The sequence below is a fragment of the Armigeres subalbatus genome, chromosome 1 (genome assembly GCF_024139115.2).
Source record: "Armigeres subalbatus isolate Guangzhou_Male chromosome 1, GZ_Asu_2, whole genome shotgun sequence".
NCBI lineage: Eukaryota > Metazoa > Arthropoda > Insecta > Diptera > Culicidae > Armigeres > Armigeres subalbatus.
This window is the reverse complement of record NC_085139.1, coordinates 165304416-165330738: the sequence shown is the minus strand read 5'-3', so window position 1 is coordinate 165330738 and position 26323 is coordinate 165304416. Positions and strand designations below refer to the sequence as shown.

Genomic DNA, 26323 nt, shown 5'->3' with positions numbered 1-26323 from the left:
CGTCGAGAATACCTGCAGCAGTTCCAACCAAGGTTTTGTCGAGATGATAGAGCTTCACTGCGTCGGAGTCTCGGGATTGTGCCATAATGTCGACGAACATAGCCTTGAACTTCGACCAGCTCGTGTATTCTCCATCAAACGTTGGAACCTGTGCTTTTAGAGGCTGCTGCTGAAGGATGACCTGCGGTGGTTTGGCTTGATTGCACTTGATGATGTGCGATTCTATTTGAGCGGATGTCCAGTCGTATAGTCTCTCGAATCTTACATACTTTACTTCTTGCTCGTCGAATTGTTCTTCAGGAACGATGGCGATAATCTGACTATGGAAGCCAGAAAATTCAGCGTATGCAGCTTCCAACTTTTTGGCCTCTACCTTTAGCTGAGGTAGGCCAAGTTCGGCGTCCTTCACGGCATTGTAGATCCGGTTGCTTCGACGGCATCCTTAGATTGCAAAATAGATGTCTCAGAAAATCCCGTGAACAAATCCGATTCATCGTCTTTCGTCGTCTTGGAAGGGGTACGATCGATCGGCATTTTAGCTTTTCACTTCACTTTCCACTGTTCTTCCCAAAGACTCTTTTGATACTAGTCTTTTTCGCGCACTTTTTCGTAGTCGATGTCTTGTTCCTCGTCGTCTGCTTTTCCAATCGTTCTCGGGAAGCACTCAGTAGTCAAATCCGGCTCGAAGGACCAAATGTTCGGTGCGGAATTCAAAATTTTGTAGACTGTATTTTCGGGGACCGATGAATGCTTTTGTCGTAGTGGCTGAACGAGTGAAAAATCCTCTTCGAGTGAACGAGTTACCAATCGGGATATTAGTAAAAGAAGGAAGTCGGAAAATTATTCTTAGCTCTTTATTTCTTCCTCTTTCAACTAATGTATGGTTGCTCGTTGCTCAGTAGGCGCGGCACTGCACTACTTCTTCTTCTTCGTCTTCTTCTTTTCGTAGTGTCGCTTGTGTAACGTCGTATCGAATAATGATGATGATTCCTCGAAATAGGACTTTTTTTATACCATTCGTTTCGTCATTGTCTCCGTTCTAGTTTGTTTTGCAGTGTCGTTTGGGGCGTGGCTTATTTTAATGGATTTGCTCCATTTTCTGTTCGGCATTTTCTTGCGGGAGACGCAACAACGACAGTTTGTTGTACCAAACAGGGCTTGGGTTCGACAAGTTTAGAGGTCCGGAGCAGTCGGGTGGTTGGGCGACGATGTGGTTCGATGACGTTCTACTGGTTTATATGCACTGATTGATGTTGGGATTGGGCCCACCGAAGGTGGCGGGCCTGGATGGGCAATATTCCGCGGGTTGTCTGGCCTGGAACAAGCTTGAAGTCGGACACGACGAAGGTGGCGTTACGCGGGTTCGTGGGCTTGGACTGAAATCTGGGTTGGATCTACCGCGAAGGTGGTGGGCGTGGATGGACAATTTTCTACGGGTTTGAAACCCGGAATTTGCTTGAGATTGGACACGACGATGGTGGCTTTGCCTTGACACAATCTGGAGGCTTTTCACGGGATCGTATGCCCGGAACGATCGTATGGTAAGACATACCGAAGGTGGTGGGCCTGGATGGACAATGTTTAGCAGGTTTGCCTAGCCGGAATTAGCTTGAGGTTAGGAATTAGCGTTTCACGGGTTCGTAGGCTTAGGTTGATGTCTGGGTTGGACCTACCGGAGGCGTGGTCAGGATGTACACAGGCTGAAGTGGCCCATGCAATAAATAAAATTATTCTGCATTCAACTCGATTCTTAGCTGCTCGTCGCCTGCCACGCAGTCTACGGAGGGTCCGCAAATCGTCCTCCATCTGATCGATCCATCTTGCCCGCTGCGCACCTCGCCTTGTTGTGCCCTTCGGATCGTTATCGAGAACCATTTTCACCGGATTATTGTCAGACATTCTAGCTACGTGCCCGGACGCGTTGACGCTCCACGAGCATCCGGTCTAATAAGCGTTTTGTGGATAGTTTTATACGGCGGCGAACTCTATTCGAAGCGTCTTGCGGAGTCCAAGTACGTCTAATTTCCTGCCACGATGCGTCTCCGAATTGCTCTGCTGGTATCGTTATCGGAGGTCACTAATGAGCCCAAGTGCACGAATTCTTTAACCACCTCGATTTCGTCACCACCGATACAAACTCGTGGTGGATGGCTAACATAATGCTTTCTTGAGCCTTATCCCTTCATGTACTTTATCTTCGACGTATTGATGACTAGTCCGATCCACTGAGCTTTCCTCTTCAGTCCGATGAAGGTTTCTTCACCTTCTCAAAGTTACGAGCCGTTACGGTCGATGGTAATTTCTCTAGTGTTACGTCTGTTTGTCTGTGATCGTACCATCGCTTAGTTTCTACCCACTTATAGTATAGTTATCCACATTGTTTGTTACTTTATGAATAATTTGGTATGCGAATCGGTCACATTTTTTCTTTATTATGCGTCTGCAATTCATGACATATCTATTTTAATATTATTTTAGCGCAAATCTAACCAAAACGTAATTTCACTGAATCGGTTGGTCTACATCTGCAAAGCTAGTCTGAGGCTGCTGCGAAAATACATTAACGAAATTTACCCCTACAAAGGGTTCAACAATGGCGAAAAGTACCCAACTAAGCCTAAAAACGTTACAAGCCGACCGGAATCCAAGCTAGAAAAGTCTCCCAAAAACAAAGTATACGAAGGTAATGCATTACTATCGTCAGTCGACAGCAAATCAGACGTACTCAAAGTGAACGACATAAACATTATGGAAATCAACACTCCTATGTCGAGCAAGAAAATAGCATCGGAGAGCATTCAGCTTGCCGAGTGCATTGGAGACGTGAGAGCACTGCTTACTCAAATTCTATGCGATGAACTGCCTTACCAGTCTGGCAACGATATCTGCGCTATGATTCTGGATGTGCTTGACGAATGCCACACAACGTTTGTTAGCTGCTTCAATGCCTTCTATCCGACGTCTTTCCTGAAATGGAACTGCATCTGCAATCTTCTAGCGCAAATCGATAAAGGGATCTTGCATTCAAGGCTCCTGAGTGGAGTGCTAGCGGGGCTGTGTGATCCCAACATCAATCTGCGATCCACCTTTTCGGTACTGTCTCCAAATGTCGAATATAAATCGCTCATAAGTCCCAGCGACAATTTAGGTTTTCCGATGCTGGTTAGCTCGGAAAATTACCAGTATCCTATTCTCGTGGAACAAATGCTGTATCGAACGCAGAAGGAGAAAACAATAACCGGGAATACGTGGACGTTCAAGGATGTGCTGAGCCGCTTGCTGGATATCATCTCTAAACCAATTCGCTTGAAGATAGAAAACATTTATAACAATCAGGGTGTCGATATCTATAACGGAGATGCCATGAAGCGATGCTTGAATAACAACCTTATTACAAACTCGTGTCGCCTGTTGTCCAAGGTGCTGGCCGAGATTATCTATCAGAATTGCACGATTGATGTAAGTTATATCTCCTTAAATGTAATCAATTTCGTATCAAACATTATCCCTTGTGGTTTCAGACCGAAACAGCTATTGTGCCGTCCAATGTTCTGCACTCCAGTGGGAATCGCTTCGCCAAGGTAGATGTCAGCAAAACGTGGAACACGGGAAATTTTGGACCGGATGCCATCGCATTTACAGTCGATCGACCGGGAATATCAATTGCTGGTGCATGTGTAAGTTAAATTATAACAATTATTAGGTTTTGTTTTTATAGCACAATTATTTAAATTTTTTGGTAGGTTTATTCCGGTTCGGGAAGCTACGAATATCAGTTGGAATTGTTGTATGATGTGAGTATATTTTTTATCACATTTTCAGCGGAAGTAAGAAATGACATCAGTAACAATACCTAACAAAATTAGGATAAAATCCAAGTAATTGAATTATCGCATTTATTTATTAAAAACATTGATTGGTTTTCATTATGACCCTAATCCAGTCTACATCTGTGATGGGTTAACAATAAAGTAATTTAATTAACAATTGTTTTAATTCTCAGAGCATGGAGTCTAAAAGCCAACTACAGCACAAATGGGAAGTCATCGAGTCAGTTGTCGGAGCCTATGAACAGAGCATGGTCAAAAACTTCATGACAGAAATCAAGTTTGATCGAGCAATCAACATCAAAGAGAACGTACGCTATGCTTTACGACTTTGCTCGCAAGGTGCCCGTACATGCTCTGGCGATGGAGGATTCGCCGCAATTCGTGGTCCCTGTGGAGCTACGTTCAAATTCTATCCCTGCGATTTAAGTTTCAACGGGACTACTCCGGCCAGAGGGCAAATTCCATGTATTCTTTATTATAGTATTCCATCGATTAACGACAGTTACGCTGGAAAGTACAGCAAAGAATCGCACGCTCGAGATATTGCACTGCAAATCTCATCAGATGTAACGTCTAGATGCAAAGATCTACTAATCCACGCTAGAAACGCAATAGCATTCTCATCTACTTCAAGCGATAAAAGCTCAAATTCGTCTCACAATACTCATACTGTGGATTCGGAGCACAACATAACGCCAATCGAGGAGCATTTGGATATCGCCTGGATTAATAACTCGGATATTGCGAATGTAAACAATGTGACAAGTAGCAACTTTGATCAGAACAATTCCTCCACTGCGAAAGACATAACGAAACGTATCGAAAACTTTTCCAAGGGAATAATCGAAACGTTGAAGTTTGACAAAAAATCGAGAAACTCAATCGATTTTGACATCGAGATAGAAATTGGCGCGGAAGAGATTACGCCAAATGACTACATCGATGATCGAAACAACAAATTGGATTCCATCTCAAATGGAAACGCTTCCGGGTTGGGAATGCACAGCAAGGCTGATAATTTTTCAATACTCAACGATGCCGGGAGTGACGCGGAAGAATTCAACCATCAACTGAACCAGGAACGTATCATCCAGCTGTTCTCAGCGGAAGATTCCTGTTTGTTCACCATGCTACTGCCGTTAACGTTCGCCCACATTGGACCACTTGTGTGCAGCAACCTGAAAAGTTCGGTTGAAGTTTTGGGTCTTATTCGTGCCATCTTACCACATGTGTCAGCGTTGAATCAAATCAACAACTTCAAGCTGTACGACCTTGGCAAGTCGGATATGGGGGAAGCCATTCGCAAAAGCATGAGCGTCGATCATAGCGACCTATGTACTACCAGTCACTATTATTGTATTGTTGAAAGCGACCATCCCTATAAATCAAGTTCTGTGGCAAACTATCGCGTTGAGTTCCCCCCAAATGTTCGTTGGATGACGATTGAGTTTGACCCACAGTGTGGCACGGTGCAACCGGAGGATTATGTCTACGTAAAGGTTCCGCAGGATCCCGATCGCAGTGGAGGTGACACGGCGCCATTCATAAATGATAACTATGCAGCGACAATCAACGCTCGTAAAAGTAAGGAGGTTAAACTGGAGGGAACAGTGAAAATGGGAGGAGCAGTGAAGGAGGAACAAACGGATATTGAGTGGATCAATATTAAGAAATTCAACACGTAAGTAGGCTGGGCTTCGGTATCATGATTAACTGATTAGGATGTAAGTTTTGCCGCTGCAAACCGTTGTTGATTATTTTGCGGGGATTATTGCTATTGTACAAATTGTAATTCTATTGGCTTGTGTATAAGCGAAGAAACCAAACGAAATAATTGAAATTATTTGTGCATAATGGCTTATTTCTCGCACAATCTCTAATCAAATATGATCGCTGCGACCATAGTGCTTTCAATTGCAGAAAGTCCAAAGGAGGTGGAGTTTTTAAAGCCGTTAGAAGCGGTTTGAAAGGGTCACTATTGGTCTGAAATGGGGGTCTCCATTAGCCTTATGAGCTAAGGCGAAGGAATACCAATCCGGCAATGGCGTTCAATTCTCGGTCCGGCCTAGGATGTTTTCGGGTAGATAACATACTTGACTCCCTGGAAATAATGTGTTCATTGTTGTCATGTACAAGCTACATACGCTTGCAGCAATGGCGGGCATTGAAAAGCTTTCAATTAATAGGGTAGGATGGGGCATGATGGGGCATGATGGGTCACCTAAGGCGAACCCTCAATGCTTCAAAATAGAAACATTTTAATTAAGCTTTTCAACGTGGATCTATAACAATAGCTCATAATCTGTAAGCCAGGGGTATGAAATAACAAAAATTCTACTTTTTATTTCATTTTGGGTCATCAAATTAGAAATATATTTTTCTATCAATCAAAAATGCCGGGGCAAGAGGCAAGATGGGTCAAACAGCGGGACAAGATGGGTCACCTTTGAATTCTGCAAATTATATGGTTTTGACTCACAATATTAAATTACTCATTTGTACATCTTGAAAATGAAAATGAAAATGACTCACAATATTAAATTACTCACAGATAGATAAGTTTAATGCCAATTATTTTATTGAATAAAAAAAGATTTTAATGCTTTGGATTAAGAAATGGCACTACATTTGAAAATGTCTGAATTTCTTATGAAAACAAGCCGTCCGTGTATTGCTTTCTCAAAGACAAAAATATACATTTTCAATTAACAAATAACATCATTATGCTCAAAAGAAACCTTAAAATGATTAAATCAGCAATGGATATATTAATATATGAATATGTTTTGAATACGAACTATGTCCTTCAGTATGTGCTGATCCATCTTGCCCCATTTGCAAGTTCATGTTAGAATATTTAATTTTCGATCAAATTCAAACAACATCGCCTACATTACTTATGATCAGCGCCGTAGCGTGTGGTTGGCCAGGTTGGCGCCAGCCAAGGGCGCCAGTCTTTAGGGGGCGCCGAAATCGCGGATTACGCTATAAGAAAGAGACAAATTTATTTAGTTTAGGGCCATTTACTTAACAGCTCAACAGCATCAAATGTACATTGGTCCTGAGGTGGAAGGCAATTCTGACCATTGACCAACCCACTGCAGAGTTGAATTTTATTGTCCCAAATATGGACAAGAAGTGCCTTCAAACCATCGATAAACACAGTCCAGAGTTAAATGTTATTTGATCTGATGAGCAGTGTTGGTAAAAACTCAAAATCTCAAAACTCATGGATGATTCAAATCAAGCGTGAGTTGAAACGCACCCAACTCAGCACCTAAAAACTCATGGATGAGTTGAATCATCCATTTGAATCATCGTAGGTTTTCTTTTGTTCTCCTTCGTTAAAAACAATGAATTGACGTTTGTCGCATAAAATATTAGACACTCTTTTATGTATAAGCAATAAATTTCCCCAAATGGACTTCAAATGCGTTTTTAAACCAAAATGATTTTTTGGCAAATGAGTGAAATGATGCGTTTTAGCATGAAAAATTCAAGCGTGATGCATTCCTTTAAAATCGCAGACGATTTCGTTCGCACGGGAGCGCTCGTTGATTGAGATTTATGAGTGATTTTACCAACACTGCTGATGAGATCCGTTGACAATTTCGATCACCAATCAATCTACTCATTATACACTGTTAATACAGTTATTGACCCGTTAGTAACATCAAACCATCGACCAAGCCCTCTCAGATTTGATTTTTCTTGATTCGTCAGAGCGATTTTGAACATCGATCAACCAAGAGTTTGAATTTGATTTAATTTGTCACAACTGGATCCAGTGGTCCAAGCTATCGAAAGACCCACTCCGAAGTTAAATTTTACTTAGTCCAAATAGGTTCAATGGCAATTCCCGGCTATCAACCAATCAATTGCGAAAAATGGTTTTCCCTGATTCGACTAGATCCATTTAAAAACTCTGACCTTCGACCATCTCACCCCAGAGTGGAACTTTATTAGCCCAGTTAGGTTCAGAAGTGGTTTCAAACCAGACCCACTCCAGAATTGGATTTTCCCGAATAGTTCCGATAACGATTCTGATCAATGACCGACGCATTTTAGAGCTGGATTCTATTTACTCAACTAGAGTTAGCAGTGCATATTGTCTGAAAAAAAAGCGCCACCATTTTTAATGAACTTCCAGAACGGCTCTGGAAGGTCCCTTACATAAATTGTGAAAAAATCAAAAAAGTATCAAATTAAAGAAAATCTCTGGAGAATGTTCTGCAATTCACGGAATTCAGGAACTAATGATTGCAGAATATGAATGTTATTTGAAATAGAAACCACTAAACCTTCTAATTTTACTTTTTGGTGAATTTCAAATTGCTTCTGAATGAAAAATTTTCAATTTTTTTTATTCGTAAGAGAAGGGCGCCAAATCATGGTTTCGCCAAGGGCGCTGGCAGTCCACGCTACGGCTCTGCTTATAATACTTTTACTATATTACTAAAAAAGTTCAAATTTTTGATTGCTCTACGAGATTACAAGTTTTATAGTAAGTGTGTTTCGCATAAGACACAATGCTGAAAAATATTTACCTTGGCATACTCCACCAAAATGAAATTTTATCATCAAATTGAGTGACAATAAATAAGAACCAAATTATTCCTCCTACAAAGTCATAATCTCCACATAAAAATGTATACAATGCTCAAAACAGCCCTGACCCATCTTATCCCGTGGCCCATCTTGCCCCGCCTAACCCTAACTTAAAAAAACGAATGGAATACTAAATTGAAAAGCAGGCCAAGTGCCACACACTGGGGCAGCCCTGGTTCAAACATGGAATAAACTTCTCAGTCATTGAAATGATGCAGTGCCGACATTTTGGTCAATATTCACCATTTTTAGCGATAATCGCATAAAAGTCCCATACGCCACATTGGCCAAACAGCGTTTTTGAAGTGTGATTTCTTCAGAGAAGTTGATTATCACTTAATTTCGATAAACCTTGCTAAAAGTTTCAAATTTACAGAGCCTACTGTGATGTATTTATTTGCTTATTTAGAAAAGAAAGACAAAAAATGAAATTTGATCAGTAATTGTACTTTTTCAACACTTTTACTATGGGATATTATTCAAAATCATAGATATTGCAAGGTTAATTTTTGTTTTCCATTTATTTCCATTTACTTCCACTATAATCTAAGTTTGAAGAAGTTTGAAATTTTTTTTTAACCTTATATGTAACATTTTTCCCTAAGACTCTCAATATTAATTATTTCATAGATATTGGTAAAAAACACGATTCGTGGCGGTGATCGACACGTGTCGAAATGTCGGATATATTTACATCTTGTTTCAATAATTCAAGACTGCATAGCCGTCCCCAAAATCAAAAAAAAATCAAACTGCAACACTTTTCTATTTCCTTCTAAGTCGATACGAATATGTCTTACAAACTTCCAGAGGGGCAATAATAATATTTCATCAGTTCTTAAATATATGTTCAACAAATGCGATGCAAATTAAAATATTTTTCATCGTACCATTTTTTTGTTAAATATCTTGGCTGCGCATATGCACAGCACATGTTTCGAAATGGACAAATTGATATGAAATTTGCAAAAAAGAATCCACGTGTCTTGGAGGGACACGAACCCTCAACCTCCTACTCTCTAGATAGGCGTGATAACCCCTACACAACAAGACCACTTAGAGGTCACGTTTGCGGAAAAGCCATCAGAATCCGAGTACCAACCTCCACCGCGGTTAACTCTTTTTTGCAAATTGAATATCTTTCGGATGCTTGATTTGTCCATTCTCCACATGTGCTTTACTGTTGTATATCCACAGTCAAGCGCGTGCACATTGTTTATTAAACGAGATGATCGCACAAGTGATAAGCAACTTCTCGGAAGAAATCACACTTTAAAAACGCTGTTTGGCCAATTTGGCGCTTGGGACGTTTATGCGATTATCGCTAAAAATGATGAATATTGACCAAAATGTCGGCATTGATGTATTTTGAAACTTCACTGAAGATTAGGGTGTCCCAAAATTGGACCAAGTCTGGGATTTTGGGGGCTCAACCTTCAAATGAAAGCTTAGGGTATAACAAAAGAAAAATTGTTCTACGACAACTCTGGGAAATGACGTTTAGGGGTGGCCCCGACGCGTTTTATGAAAAAAGTGCATTTTTTATAGGTAACATCGAAAATACCGGTATATCGGAAAGAAATTCGATGAAACCCATCCATTTTATATTTTTTACATTTAACTGAGGGTCTATACTTTATGGTAAAACTTTGATACTGCATGTTTTAGCTCTATTTATTTTTCACTGATGCTTTAAATGCCCAAAAATGATAAATTTTTCTAAATATTTTTTTATTAATGCATCCAAAACGGGTATCCATCATAATGCTTTCGAAACCAGATATACATAGAAAGGTGGGGAATTTTATAACGAACATTTTGCTAAAAATAGCAACCTCTTATCTCTATCCGTTTAAAAGTTATTCACGATTTACTGCAGCTTGGAAAAAGACTTTTTGAAATTTCGGATCATAATACCTGGATCATGTTTAAGTAAAGAAACGCCTACTTTTCCATGCCAACCAAATGAGTGCTTTAATAACCAATATAGCATTCATATGAGTTACATAAAATTGATTTTAATACTTATTTGAGTGTTATAATGGAAACCCAACGATGGACCAGCAGTAACATGACTGACTACAAATTGTTCAGTTAGTCTGGGTGAGTACTCAAATAGATTGATGAATATGGTTTCAAAACTACCCATAGGTAGGTTCAGCTATCGTTTCATGGTTTGATGAGCTGTGCAATTTTTCACGATAACATGGAAATTAATTGTTTTCTGACCATCTTGATTTTTTGCAAGAACGATCATGTGAAGCAAATCCAACTTCTTCTTATATTAAAATCAATTTTATGCAACTCATATGAATATTATATTGGTTATTAAAGCGCTTATTTGGTTGGTATGGAAAAGTAGGCGTTTTTTACTTAAGCATGATCCAGGTATTATGATCCGATATTTCAAAAAGTCTTTTTCCAAGCTGCAGTAAATCGTGAATAACTTTTAAACGGATACAGATAGAAGGTTGCTATTTTTAGCAAAATATTCGTTATAAAATTCCCCATCTTTCTATGTATATCTGGTTTCGAAAGCATTATGATGGATACCCGTTTTGGATGCAATAATAAAAAAATATTAAGAAAAATTCTTCATTTTTGGGCATTTAAAGCATTAGTGAAAAATATATGGACCTAAAACATGCGGTATCAAAGTTTTACCATAAAGTATAGACCCTAAGTTAAATGTAAAAAATATAAAATGGATGGGTTTCATCGAATTTCTTTCCGATATACCGGTATTTTCGATGTTACCTATAAAAAATGCACTTTTTTCATAAAACGCGTCGGGGCCACCCCTAAACGTCATTTCCCAGAGTTGTCGTAGAACAATTTTTCTTTTGTTTTACCCTAAGCTTTCATTTGAAGGTTGAGCCCCCAAAATCCCAGACTTGGTCCAATTTTGGGACACCCTACTGAAGATACCTATGATCAATTTCATCATTTCAATGACTGAGAGGTTTATTCCATGGTTGAACCAGGGCTGCCCCAGTGTGTGCCAGTTGGAATGTAGAGCCATAGAAGAAAAAGAATAAAAATGTTTGGGTAAGAGGTAACCTAGCATACTTGTGTAGAGGTACTTCATTATCCTTACTTCCGAACCTACCACAACCCGTCGATTTGCCTTTGTAGCCGATGAAAACATTGATCATTCTACGACACGATATACGGCAAGAGATGGACAACATTGAATAACAGTGTTTTGATTTTGTCAAGACTAAAAAGCCATCTCTGAAGCAAGAGAGCCCTGGCCGCCGTCCTACATAAACGAATGCTTCCACAGCACCCAGATCTCGAGACAGATGCCAGGGAGAGACGTAGTCCCCCTTTAACATCACTTGATAATCTTAAACGACGGCTAACATGCCCGCGTCGATCCGGCTACGGGCAACACTTCGGCAATTGACGTGTACATCTGTTCCGAGATTCTGGCTCCCAGATTCACTTGTCGAACCCGGTCGAACACGTATAGCAGTGATCACCTTGTCCATACCCGGATGGATGAACCATCGGACGAAACGACATAAGTGGCTCTACGATCAAGCTGTTTGGTCGTTGCATGAGTGGTTTACGGCCGAAACCATCCGATAAGATGCCGAATGGGACGTTAACAGCTTCACCGAGAAGATACTAGCAGCATCGACAGAATCCATCCTGCGAACCAGCGGTCAAATTGTATCGAAAGTGGCATCATGGTGGTACCCCGAAGCGACAAAGGGCCCTCCAACGACTACAGCAATGTGATCCGGGCCATCCCGAGGCGTTGACGAAATTCCAGGAAGCGTGAGTTACGGCACGAAAGGAGAGCATTAAAACAAAGAAGCACATCATTTACGAATAATGAAAATAGAAGTGGCCCTAAGTTACAAGGTAGTACACCAGAGGGAACGACGAAACTGTCCGAATTTGAGCAGCCTATTCTTACTTTCATGGACCTTCCGGATAGATAAGATCTCAACCAGCGAACGATCACGGAAGACACTCCTAACCTTTCGAGCTTGTTTACAAGAATTTCATGATTGACACGATAAAACGCAGCCTTGAAGTCTGTGTATACAGCATCGACTTGCAAGCCGGCGTCCATGGAACGAATGCAAATAGAGGAATACTCGACCAGGTTTGTATTGACGGATCTTTTCGGATAGAATCCGTGTTGTGCACTGGATATATATAACACTTTAGAGCAGGAACACAGTGATGTGATTCCTCTGTAGTCGTAATGAAATGTTGAACAGTTTTACAAGCGGGGTGATGAGCGTTATTGAGCACCTTTTCAACACAGTGGATGGAATCCCGTCTGGCCCAGATCTTTTTCTTCTTCTTATTGGCATTACATCCCCACACTGGGACAGAGCCGCCTCGCAGCTTAGTGCGAGGTTTCTAAGCCAAGTTACCATTTTTGCATTCGTATATCATGAGGCTAACACGATGATACTTTTATGCCCAGGGAAGTCGAGATAATTTCCAATCCGAAAATTGCCTAGACCGGCACCGCGAATCGAACCCAACCACCCTCAGCATGGTCTTGCTTTGCAGCCGCGCGTTTTACCGCACGGCTAAGGCCCAGGTCTGGCCCAGATGATGCGGAGTATTTCTGTTTGCTCAACGCGCATAGCACCTGCTCATCAGATATTGCATCTAGATGGAAATCAAAACTATTTGCTGGAGCGTCTTGTATTGCTGCATCTATTTGGGAGGCTGAAACTTGCATACTCGTAAAAGCACTTTTGAAGTGTTGAGCGAACAATTCGCATTTGCTGGCAGGTGTTTTTCCAGAATTTTTTGGGACATGTTCGGAGACTTATTTGCATTCTATCGACGTAACGAGCATAAAGGAAGTGATTGTATTGTTTATATATTATGTAGTGCTATCAAGTGCGAAGCGTCGTTTTGAGCAATGTGAACGACGATGGCGGTAATTCCGAAGGGCAGCTAGCCGTTTCATCTTACCAAGACGATTATTTGTCCACGCAGGTTTCGGAGACGAACATTGTAACGGAATATGTGTATCAATTACTCTTATCTTACCGCTAAACCGATGCACCATAACGTCCAGATCTCGATCAGAATCCAAAAATTGCCAGTCAATTGAAGAAAGTGCATCGTTAAGTAGATTAAAGGCCGCACGTCGGAAGTCGTACCGAGTGTTATCTAACGATGGTTCGTATAGCGTAGGCAAGGCCACAGGTACAGCGATCACAAGAGCAGGGTGATGAGCGTCGACTTGAACTAACGAATCAATAGTTTCCAAGACTGAAGTTAACAGAGCCTGGTCATTCACCATGACCAAATCCAGTATTTTTGCGTTACAGTTCAGCACTGAATTCATCTGGGTTAATCCATGAAAACAAAAGCCATCGAATAATAAGCCACCTGCTGTAGTCAATCGTGAACGAGAAGCATCTAATTTGAAGCCCCCTTCTTCAGAGCGAGTCCAATGTAATTCAGGGTGATTGTAATAGCCAAGCTGGATGACAATATCAGACTGATTTAAGTTAAATACAACGGAATCAATAGACTCGATGTGTTGCTGGATAAGGCTCTGATCGTCTCTGCGATCTGGAGGAAGATAGAGCACCCCAATACTGACGAAATTGCTTTGCAGTTTGATTTTAACACAAATCTGCTCTAACTTGTTGCTCACCGGTGCTAGATTGATGCTGCAACTTAAATTTGACGCTACTGCTATCAAAACTCCATCTCCTCTAATTTTGCGACTGTTAATTGAATTACGATCCATTCTGAATAAAGTGAATGAACTCCCGAAAAGTAGAGTGGATAAAACTGAATCATCCAACCAAGTTTCTGTTGATATGATAACATCATACGATAACAGGTGAATCATACGATAACAGGTGAATCCACAGCCGCGATGAAGAAATTATCGATTTTTGTTCTAAGCCCTCTCACATTCTGCTAATATATTCGTAATGAAGAACGGGAGAGATGTTCGCCTCAGCTTCGGGAACACTAACACAAGCCGAATAGCTCTCAGAATGCCTTTGATGTAGATTGATAGGAGCTTCCATTAAAGAGCGGCGGCTGGAAGATGCAGATGTATCACGCGGTGAACTGTTCAAAGACACAACAAGCTTGAATGACGCCGGAGTCCGGAAGCCCTCTTCCCCATACTCATTCACAGGACCAGGACGGCTGGAGGACGGTGACGGCGGAGGCTCGACTGCGATGAACGGGTAAAAAGCTTCCTTAATGCTATCGGCATGGTTGCGTCCCGGTATTTGTGGCGAGTAAGTAGATGGTTTACTTGACAATTCAGAGCAAACTGAACGAGCATTATTCAGAGCATATCGACTGGAAGGTTCCAAATTGTCAGGGGCAGAATTGTTCAAACGCGCAAAGTACTTACCTGTCGTCGGAGTTCGGAAGCCCCATTCTCCGCTATCATACGCAGGACCAGGACGGCTGAAGATCGATGGCGGCAACGGCTCGACTGCGATGATCGGGTAAAGGGCTTCCTCAATACTGTCGGCATTTTTGCGTCCCGGTTGTTGTGAAACGACCTTTCCGTGATAAAAGGGGATTAGTCGGCCGGGCTAGTCAACCACAAACGCCACAAAACAAGACTTAGTGTGCAAACATTTTATTATTGTGCTTCATACCCTCCATGCTTCTTTCTGCGGCCCTACTCTCCTGCTCACTATGCATGCTTCTCTTCTTCCCTTTTACATGTTCTTAATCCTAGCACTCACGTCTGCTGCTACCTTTGCTTCGTGCATCTCTCCGCATACCTGTCATCAACCAGACCTGCCCGTCGAAGGTGAGTTGGGGACCCCTGTCTGTGTCAAGGGCTCGTCGATCCACAGGTACCTCGCAGATGGGGCGCTATGTCGGCCGAAGAGGAATTAGATTTACCTCGCCCCCGCTGCTAGGAGCTGACCGAGTGTGATCCCTGCACACCGCCTCTCGAATGAGCTGGTTTACGCCACTCGAACGCTTTTCGCCTCCTACCTCTCACGCAGTGTGGTCCTTACTCGGATCCCTCGGTAGTCCCTCACCTCAATCGTCGTCGCTCTTTGCTTCTCGTTCGGGGAGCCGTTGCTCTTGATCAGCGTGTCTAGCTGCAGAAAGCACAAAAGAAAGAGCCCTGAGGCAAATTTCTGGTTAGAATGAGTGCGGCTAAAATACCCGTTCATTCGTACTTCCTGGGAAGGCTCTTCTGTTGCTCAAATGTGGACCACGTTCCGAAAGAGTGATGGCGTGCGGGATCCTGCATTAAATGCACTATTAAAACACTTTCTGACCATCATGACAAGTTTTCTTACCCGTCAGTTTGCTTCTCCGATCGCCAACAATGTGTGTTCACTTTAGCTTCCTGGGAAAGCACTTCTGTTGGTCGGATGTGGACCGTGTCCGGAAAGAACGACGCCGTGCGAGATCCTGCATTAAGTCCACCATTAGAAACCATTCTGAACACAATAGCAAGTTGCTTACCCCTCAGTGCGCTCCCCAAGTCGATCGATCGTGTGGTAATCGACACTGGTGCTGGATGTCTGCCCTCCCGGAATTTCGATGCTTGCGCCAAACCAACACACGTTGTGTGGTTGTTCCAGGACTTTGCCGCGCTAATTCTGTGTTCTGTCACGCTTCTTCTGTGCACCTTTGATGATGCCGGTCAATGCGTTCCGGTTCACCTTTTTTTTGCGAGCATGCAACGGTAACACACGCGATGAGCCACAGGTCAGCCCGATTTTCACTTAGTCCGTCGGCTTTCGTTCACTCTTGCAGCGGATGTGGTCGCTGTCACTCTCGTGTGACAGAAAATTTATGTGGGTTTCTTATTTTCAAGTTTATGCCCTTTAGCATTTCTGAGTGTTTACATTCAATCGGGTTTACACTGGGTTTTGTGCACGGAACATATTTGCACACTAGATTATTATTAGTCAACATAGCGCAAAATCATAACTTACGTAACACAACCTCACCACAGGGGCAGAGTTTTTTGTGAGCGCCGACAGGCAGCTCACAAAAAACTCTTAGACTCACTTCATCAAGAAGTCGCAGAGAGACAGAGCAGATCAAAACGTCATCGAGTTAAGCAGACCTTAAGATTTTGACAACTACAGCATAACTAACACACGCAAGCATCTTTGCTTGCCAGATTCAAAAGCTCAACCATAATCAAAACAAACATAACGGCAGCGAGTCCTGCCAGAGGTGATCTGAACGCTCACTAATGAGCAAAAGTCTCTGCGCTTTTCTTGTCCCATCATCTGTGCCATGCCCTACCTGTGGCAAAACACTCAAAACTGATCTACACTAGTTTTAGGAGCTACAATAAAACTAGAGATCTTACATGTAACGAAAATGTACACTAAAGTTGGCTAATAAAAGAACGAGTACAGCGGATACTGAATGTTACGTTTGAGAAAAGGAAACATTTCCGAATCCTAAATCACTACGAGCCCAATAGGAGGTTTTACCGCGCCCCCCGGTCGCGTTGCTTCGGTAGAGTTTTTCGTAGTGACCCCCATGTAACAGACTACCACTGCGTTCTAGACCCATGCCTGTATTAGGGATCCTATATTAAGAGATGTGCGAATACTTTTCCAGACGATTTAGCAACGCTGTTACTTTCGTAAACAAACGCTGCCAGCACTTGCCGTGGCGCAAAATGTTGGAGCTTGAACATGACTTTGCGTATAATGGAATTACCAGATTTCGTTATCTAACGTCCAACAGTGCTTAATCACTAAGATAAAAGTGCAATACAAATGAACAAAGTACCATACATAAACTAGACTACTTCAACTTGCCAATGTTAAACAAATTGATTATTCGACAAAACTTTTTGTAAATTCTTTTTCATTAAAATCAATACCTTTCAATCCGCAACAATAACAATGTTCATTTGGCTCAGATTCTGACAGATCTCAATGCTCGATTGGCTCAAGATGGCCGCTTTCGCATATCTCTGAATGTAGGATCCCTAGCCTGTATCAGTCAATGTCGTTCAGACGGATTTGCACCTTTGTCGCTAGCTTGCCTTCTCGGAAGATTGTTGTTGTGTAGGCAATGCTGCTTGTACGCCGGCTCCAGTCGGCTAAACGCTGATCGATGTTTTTTCGGATGATGTGGTAGTGACCGTGTTTGCAGCTGTATCTGATGTGGTGGTCGACTTGATGGCAAGGATGGCGAGGTTTCGTTTCTTGTCGTTGGTCCTCTAGCCTTTTCCGTATATCGTGTTTTAGTGGCGATTTCGCTCGTCGTTGGCAGCTCCTTGCTTCTGCTGCTGCTTGCATAGCTTGCTTGGTTGTCAATGGCATTTGGAGCCTCCTTACTGGCTTTCAGGGTCCCAACCTCCCGCGCCGCCTGTCGGATGTAGCGACTCTGCTTTTTCGGCCGCGCCGACTCTGTTTTTGGTACTTGGGGCCTCCCTACTAACTTTCAGGGTTCCAATCTCCCGCGCCTGCTTTAGGCTTCATACGAAGCCTTCAATTCTCCCAGTACTGCCAGCTGATATCCCGTTGCGCCTGATAGTGGCCGTAAGCATCAACTCCGCGCTGAACCGATTTTTGGTCGTCAACTCCGGGTCTCCACTCCTCCTATCCAAGACACTAACTGGTGCACTGCAGAGATCCCTAAGTCCCGTTTCCAGAATCGAAGGGTACGATTTCTCCCGTATCGTGAACGGCAAACGGTCCATCCCCTGGCGCGATGGGAATGGGCGGTGGACCGCAATTTGGCTTGTTTCTCAGTGGCATCTGGAGCCTCTTACTCCAAACTTCAGAGTTCCAGTCTCCCTTGCCTGTAGTAGGCCGATTGGCCTTGGTGTTGTTTGATGTGATGACCGCATAGCGTATGTTGTTTTCCGATGAAGGTTGTGGTTGGCAGCGATTGCTGCGTACATAGCTGAAGGAGTGTCTAGGTGGAGAGGTAGTTTAATATAATGTTGTTGCTCATCACACCTGACTGACGCCTTGCTAGGACGTTTGTCGTGTTGATGCCGCTGAACGGTAAAGTTTGATTCCGGTGACGAGAATTGAATTCTACGTGGAGCAGCACCGTCTAGGTCCTCCGTGTTTCCGGAGCTTGTCGGCTTGTTGTTTCACTGCGTACCATCTGCTTCCCTTGGGTGTTGTCTCCTCGTTCTGCACTGTTGAACCTTGACCGCCTTGCGTATTTTGTCGATTCTCCGTGGATAATCTTTTGTTGACAGCTTTTGCTGTTTACATAGCTTGTTAATTACTGCACTAGTCGGGTTTAATGTCCTTGGCGTGGTACTGACCACGCTTGCCATTCCGTACGTCCTCCAGCATGTATAGGTTGCTTCCGATAATCTTGATCACTGTAGCTGGAACGAACTTGGAATCGAGCTTGCGATTAATGTGATCCACCTTGGATGACTGTGTGAAGGTTCTTCGCCAGACGATATCGCCGATCTTGAACGTGATGTTCCGTGTCCTCAGGTTGTAACGCTGCTTGGTTTTCTCGTGGTTGTTCTTGATGCGTTGGATGATGAATTCTTGGATTCGGCGAATCGCTGAGAGACGAACGTCTTGAGCTACCTTGGGATCATCTGGCGTGTTCAACTCCTGCTGAGTGTAAAGATCGGTATGCAATATCAGCTCCTGCCGAAGTTGGCGTAATGCGGACTGACACCGGTGGCTTCGTGCTTTGCTCCGTTTATAGCTGCGACGATCGCTGGCAGGTTCTCGTCCCACCCCCGGTGATCTTCATCCAGGAGAGCACGTATGCACGTGATCAGTACGCGGTTCACTCTTTCGGCATTGTTCACCATCGGACAGTAGAACGCGGTCTTCATGTGAATGATGTTGTGCTTGGAGATCAAAGCTTTGAAAGCTGCCGAAAGAAACTGCTTTCCGTTGTCTGAGAGGATGATCCGTGGCCGCGAGTATCGAAGGAAAACTTGTTTTTCCAGAAATTCCACCATTTTGAGCGAGTCTGCTGACCTCATTGGATGAACGATGACGTATTTTGTTACCCAGTCCACTACGACGAGCATCACCGTGTTCCCGATGCGTGAGCGAGTGAACGGACCGACGAAGTCAATGGATACTAATTCCCACGGCACGCGAGCCGGCTTTAGACCTCCCATGTTTGGCATCATCGCTTTATTTGGGGCTTTGCTTGCTTTACAAGTTTCACAGCTTCTAACATACCGAGCCACGTCTTCAATCATCTTGGGCCAGTAGAAGTGGTGTTGGATCTTCTGCCATGTTTTCTGGAAACCTAGATGCGCTCCTGAAGTTGAATCGTGGAACTTCGCAATTACTTCTGCTCGCTGATTGAGTGGCACGACCTTCTTCCACTTATGCTCTACTGCTCCTTCTTGGTTCTTGCAACTGCAGTTCTTGTAGAGTTCTTGGTTCACCACGCGGAAATCCGGGAATTTGCCACCCTCTTGCTGTACTCGTTGAACCAACCGCTGATACCACTGATCGACCGAAGCATCTACCGAAAACACTAGTGCGTTTACAATTCTCGACAGTGCGTCTGGAACTGTGTTTATTACTCCCTTCCGGTATTTGATATCAAAATCGAATGCGTTAAGTCTCAGTATCCAGCGACTCATGAGCGCCGTCGGGTTCTTCATGGACTTGAGATAGCTTAACGCCGAGTGATCGCAGTGCACCGTAAACTTTGTTCCTTCCACATACGCTCTGAATTTCTCAATCGCTCTGATAACGGCGAGGCACTCCCGCTCGGTTACTGAGTATTTTCTCTCGGAGGATGATAGCTTTTGCGATAAATATGCTATGGGGTGTTCTTCTCCGTCAGTTTCCTGGGTCAAAACAGCACCTATCGCCACGTCGCTAGCGTCACAGGCGATGGCGAATGGCTTGCAGTGATCGGGCATTGCCAAAACTGGTGCCGATACGAGAGCTGATTTGAGCTTCAGAAATGCTTCGTCCGCTTCGCTTGTCCAGCGAAACTTCGCTTTTGTCTTTGTTAGCTCCGTGAGAGGAACTGCGATTCTCGAGAAGTTCGCTATGAATCTGCGATACCAGTTCGACATGCCCAGAAACCGTTGCACCTCCTTCCTGCACTGCGGAACTGGAAACCGAACTATGCACTCAATCTTCTCCTGGTCGACGTTCCATCCACTCTGATTGAGCACGTACCCCAGGTACTTCATCTCTTCCAAACAAAACTTCGATTTATCGGCGGAGATAGTCAGTCCCGCATCCTTCAACCGTTGGGCGACCTTCTCCAGCATCTTAATGTGTTCATCGAAAGTACGGGAACAGATGATGATGTCATCGAGGTAATGAAACACATGGGGCTCCAAGTCAGCGAACAAGTGGGTCATGAGACGCGCCAGAGCTCGCCGTGCACAGACCAAACGGCACGACCTTAAACTGGAAGTGACCTCTCTGTGGCACCGTAAACGCCAACAATGTGTGTTCACTTTAGCTTCCTGGGAAAGCACTTCTGTTGGTCGGATGTGGACCGTGTCCGGAAAGAACGACGCCGTGCGAGATCCTGCATTAAGTCCACCATTAGAAACCATTCTGAACACAATAGGAAGTTTCTTACCCCTCAGTGCGCTCCCCCAGTCGATCGATCGTGTGGTAATCGACACTGGTGCTGGATGTCTGGCCCCCCGGAATTTCGATGCTTGCGCCAAACCAACACACGTTGTGTGGTTGTTCCAGGACTTTGCCGCGCTAATTCTGTGTTCTGTCACGCTTCTTCTGTGCACCTTTGATGATGCCGGTCAATGCGTTCCGGTTCACCTTTTTTTTTTTGCGAGCATGCAACGGTAACACACGCGATGAGCCACAGGTCAGCCCGATTTTCACTTAGTCCATCGGCTTTCGTTCACTCTTGCAGCGGATGTGGTCGCTGTCACTCTCGTGTGACAGAAAATTTATGTGGGTTTCTTATTTTCAAGTTTATGCCCTTTAGCATTTCTGAGTGTTTACATTCAATCGGGTTTACACTGGGTTTTGTGCACGGAACATATTTGCACACTAGATTATTATTAGTCAACATAGCGCAAAATCATAACTTACGTAACACGGTGTTAGTGAAGTAGAATTAGATGATTTACTTGGCAGATGCTGATTATCGGCGTTTCTCGAAATAAGCTGTCGGCGGTAGAAGTCACCAAATTAACAGGGACAGAATTGCTCGAATGAGTAGAGTACTTGCCCGATGATCGATTTCGGAAACTCCATTCTCCGAACTCATGCGCAGGACCAGGACGGCTGGTGCTCGATGATGACAAAGGCTCGACTGCGATGATCGGATATGGAGCTTCCTTAATACTTTTGGCATTTTTGCGTCCCGGTGTTCGTGAAAAGTTGAAGGAGGTTGATTTTGCAGCTGATGTTTGAAGACTGGATGGGCTCGAGTTGGCTGAAAGTTTTGAATTTATCACAGGAAGCATTGTTCAGAAACGCGAAGTACTTGCCTATCGTTGGAGTTCGAAAGCCCCGGTTTCCGGATTCAATCACAGGACCAGGACGGCTGAAGATCGGTGACTGAAGAGACTCGACTGTGATGAACGGATGTGAGGCTTCCTTAATACATATCACAGGTGTGCGTCCTGGTGTGCAATGATGAACGGCATGCGGTATAAAAGAGTACGAGAATTGCGTTGTTATCATTTCATCGTGATCGAGTTTGGAATGGGTCTGACTACATCCGGTGACATCGGTGAATTTTCGACGTTGGATGATTCTCCCGGCTTCCAAAAATTTTGGTTTTTTCTATTGTCAACAAATTCTCGGAACAGTAGTTCTCTAGGCCACGTACTCGACGATAACGCTTTCTCCTTCAAATCCATGCTGACACCGACTTTGTACGAAATGAATGACATAGACTGAATATTTTTATTTTTGGCTACTAGGCGAACAACTTCTACATTTTCCATAGCAAGACGGCACTGCGTTAAATGATGAATTTGTTCTGGAGTAACTTCACGCGCGATGCGTGATAAGTGTACCCAGAATTTGTCCTCGGCACGAACTGGTACAGTTAAGCATCCGAAACTAGGAGAAAACGAATCCCCTGTGGCGCGCATTAAGGCAGGTATGTCAAACAATCTGCGGCTTCCAATGGTACGCTGTAGTGTTCCAATCTGCCTAGAAGTCACGGGGGTAGCTGAAGAAAAATTCACGATTTTTATAAAGTTGGAACGTATTTCTTGTTTCAGTTTAATATTTTTGCGGTGTCGTACATCAGTCATGACAATAGTACATGACTTACACATCCAGAATATTTGATCATTCCGATCTATCTGATCAGATAATTCTATCGAAACGCCACAGCATTTCGGATGAAAAACAGCTTTACAGAATCCAATTATAACATTGGTATTACTCGGTATTAACTTCTGTAGGCTCTCGACAAAGGGCGAGATGCCTCAACAGGCCCAGATTTCATCAAGCACCCTTTGCTGCAACGTCTTCTGCTATCCATAAAAACAACACTATTGAACGATATTTGGCGCACTGGCGAGTTTCTCGCCATCTGGTAGAATGCCATCGTCGTTCCTATCCCGAAACCGATCTGAAACGGTTTTGGACAGAATGCCTTCCGCCCAATCTTGCTCACCAGCTGCATGGCGCAGCTTCTCGAGATTATTATTAATCGGCGACTAATTTCCAATCTTACGACGCTAAACCGGGGCGAAGGTGACTGTGAGGACTGTGAAAGACGCGCATGATCAGTTATTGACCGACCCAACTGACCAGCTGAAACGTACTTCGAACAACTTTTTCAAGTGCCAGCCAGGCCACCACCACCTCGACATGATTTGCCTAGGATCCGACGTATAACTTAAACAGCCATCCAAAGCATGAACTCGAATAAAGCCCCAGGGGTCGATCGCATATTAGCCGAGATGCTCAAAGCTGACTCCATGACATCCGCTCAACTACTGCATGTAATATCTGGGACACCGCATGGTTGCGATGGATGCGATGGTTGGGCTTACGCCATTAGGACTGAGCTGGCAACTAAAGACATATCCTGTCGTGGTGGTATCATATGTTATCATTAATGCACTGATTTAACGCATGTGCATGTGCTCCAAGGGACATCGTGTCTTGGAGCCCTAAATGGTAGTGCAGTCAGACAGAGGCCTTTTTCATCAGTGATAATTATGTGAGTTCTCTTCTTTTCGGCAATAGTTTTCTGATGCGTTCCCTGTGATGCTGAGTCGTAGCCACGCTTACATTTAGCTAGCTAGGTATTTATTGAAAAAAAAAACAATGTATTCAAGACATTCGTAGGGAATCGACTGCTGAATTCACTGAGTAGAAGTATTTTCAAAACTAGGAACGTGGCGCCAGTTTTGTTTTGTTATGCCTTACTTTGAATAGCAATAATAAAAAAAATCCGCACATTATAATGATGGTATATGAACATGACGGCTTCATTCTCGATAATTTTTATTAAAAGATAGGGAATAGGCGTGATGAAGCTTTACTTTGCCATCGAAAAGTAAATCCTTTAGCTTACCTTGATTAGAACTTAATAGATAATCACCGTAATGAAACAACGATAAAACTTCTTGTTAGAACAGTTTCAAGTTATAGACAACCTTGACAAAAATGATAATAGAATAAACTAAATTCTTTAACAGTTTCCACTTTTACATGATATATCTTACATTGACTTACTTTCCCGGTCGACTGGATGCAATTGCAAGCTATCTTAGTGAAGGTCCCCAAAAAGGATGACCTGACTGTATGCGATAACTGGCGAGGCATTTTGTTGCTGTGTACCGTTCTCAAAGTTCTATGCAAAGTTATCCTAGCCCGCGATTCTCCGGCGGCAACAGTCCGGATTCCGTGCCGTCAGATCCTGTGTGCAAGAAAAGAAAGCAAGGGCTGCCGTTGCGAGTTTAAGAAATATCTGGAAAGACAGGCAGATAAGTGAACGAACCAAAATACGAATTTTCAACTCTAACGTGAAATCTATGCTGTTATACGCTAGCGAAACAAGGTGTTTATCAGTGGAGAACACTCAACGGCTGCAGGTGTTCATTACCAGATGCCTGCGGTATATAATTCGAGCCTGGTGGCCTCACAACTGGATCTCAAACAACGAGCTCCATCGTCGTTGTAACCAGAGACCGATAGGAACAGAAATTCCGGACCGGAAGTGGGGCTGGGTCGGCCACACTCTACGTAGCACATAGGGGTATTTTCGCAATCTAGCCGGAATAAATTATTTTATCTCTCAAACTGCTATATTTCACCTTATTTTATGATACTGTGATGATAATTTAGCTGGAATATCAGTTTTCTTAATTTTCACTTTTAGACCCATGTGCTTTACCCTTTAAAACCCTGAAAAACATTGATATTTTCAATTAATTCGTTCTCGTCATCGTTTCTACCGAAATCAGTTCAACTCTATGTGTTCGCAAGGGGAAACATATAGCTAAAAGATGGTGTCATGGAAATTGCTCTATGACTCTTCCTTTTTTCATAGGGATGTTGAATGTATGATATAGGCCATAAATGCCTTAAATACAGTACCAAATTAAAAACATCCGCTTTCAAAATGGCGCAAATTTGCGCAAGATTTTTCTTCGGGATCCTAAAATATAGTCATAAATGCGTCCTCTCTATACTATTACTAAATATTACCGAATATCATCGAATAAGTGTTTTATGCTTATTGAAAGGTTGTATGTCAATGCTCAGAATACCAATGCCCAGAATCAGTTCCTCAGAATGGTATTTCCCAGAATTTCATTTCCCAGAACGACCAATTCTCCAGAATGATATTCCCCAGAAGGCACCATTTCCCCGAAAAGAAATCCCCAGAATGACCCAATCCCCAGAAAAAAACCCGAATGACCCATTCCCAAGAAACCAAAACCCAGAATGACCCGTTCCCCAGAAAAAGGTATCAGTCTAAAAAACTATGTTGTCGCTGTCATTTCTATAAATTAAAAATACTAGATACTATATTTATGCAAAAATACTTATATTGAAGTACGCATTTGCCCGGAATAAGGCAAAACGACATATGCTGCCTTATTTTAAAGCACGCATTTGCCCCGAATGAAGCCCATTTGATATGTTTGTTAGGGCTCACATATAATACGAAGGAGCATATAATCCATTATACTCGTTGTTCATATTGGGGGAAGCCCATATGGCATAATGCCATTTGGCATAATGCCGTTTGGCATAATGACCATTTGGCATAATCGTTGAAAAGAGTATGAAATGCAATGGGTCTTAAGAATATATGATTTCCATTTTTAGAAGTACATATGTATTTACCTGGAATAAGACAAAAGAGTAGATGACTCCTTCTTTAAAAGTATGCGTTTGCCCGGAAAAAGGCAAACGAGTAGATATCTACTTCTTCAAAAGTATACATTTGCCCGGAAAAGGTAAAAGAGTAAATCATTCATTTTTTTAAAGTACGCATTTGCCCGGGATAATGCAAAAGAGTAGATGACTCCTTCTTTAAAAGTACGCATTTGCCGGGATAATGCAAAAGAGCAGATGACTTCTTCAAAAGTATGCGTTTGCCCGGAAAAGGCAAACGAGTAGATAACTACTTCTTCAACAGTATGCATTTGCCAGGAAAAAGGCAGAAGAGTAAATGACTCCTTCTTTAAAGTACGCATTTGCCGGGATGAAGCAAAAGAGTAGACTCCTTCTTTAAAAGTATGCATTTGCCGGAATAAGGCAAAAGAGTAGATGACTCCTTCTTTAAAAGTACGCATTTGCCCGGGATGAAGCAATTACGAAGTATTTAGTCTAAGCTAGGAAATGGTGCATTCTGGGGTATGGTATTCTGGGGATTAGGACATTCTGGGGAATGTCTTTCGGGGGATGGAGGCATTCTGGGAAATGTCTTTCGGGGGATAGGGGCATTCTGGGGAATGTATTTCTAGGGATTGTGGTATTCTGGGGAATGGT

At 43.1% G+C, this 26323-nt stretch overlaps 1 protein-coding gene and 1 long non-coding RNA gene across 2 annotated transcripts in view; one reads left to right on the top strand and one right to left on the bottom strand.

Annotated features, from left to right (window-relative positions):
* LOC134205483 (E3 ubiquitin-protein ligase highwire-like) overlaps nt 1–26323 on the top strand; it is a 269802-nt gene that overhangs the window by 22912 nt on the left and 220567 nt on the right. The window contains exons 19-22 of the mRNA XM_062680761.1: nt 2479–3459; nt 3522–3677; nt 3744–3794; nt 4004–5511. Coding sequence (XP_062536745.1) covers nt 2479–3459; nt 3522–3677; nt 3744–3794; nt 4004–5511 — 2696 coding nt within the window. The remainder of the gene's footprint in view (nt 1–2478; nt 3460–3521; nt 3678–3743; nt 3795–4003; nt 5512–26323) is intronic.
* On the bottom strand, nt 15016–16485 carry LOC134205489 (uncharacterized). Its single transcript, XR_009978145.1, has 4 exons — nt 15894–16485; nt 15725–15839; nt 15602–15669; nt 15016–15546 (listed from the first exon to the last, which is right to left on the bottom strand). It is a non-coding gene; the product is annotated as an uncharacterized LOC134205489 (long non-coding RNA).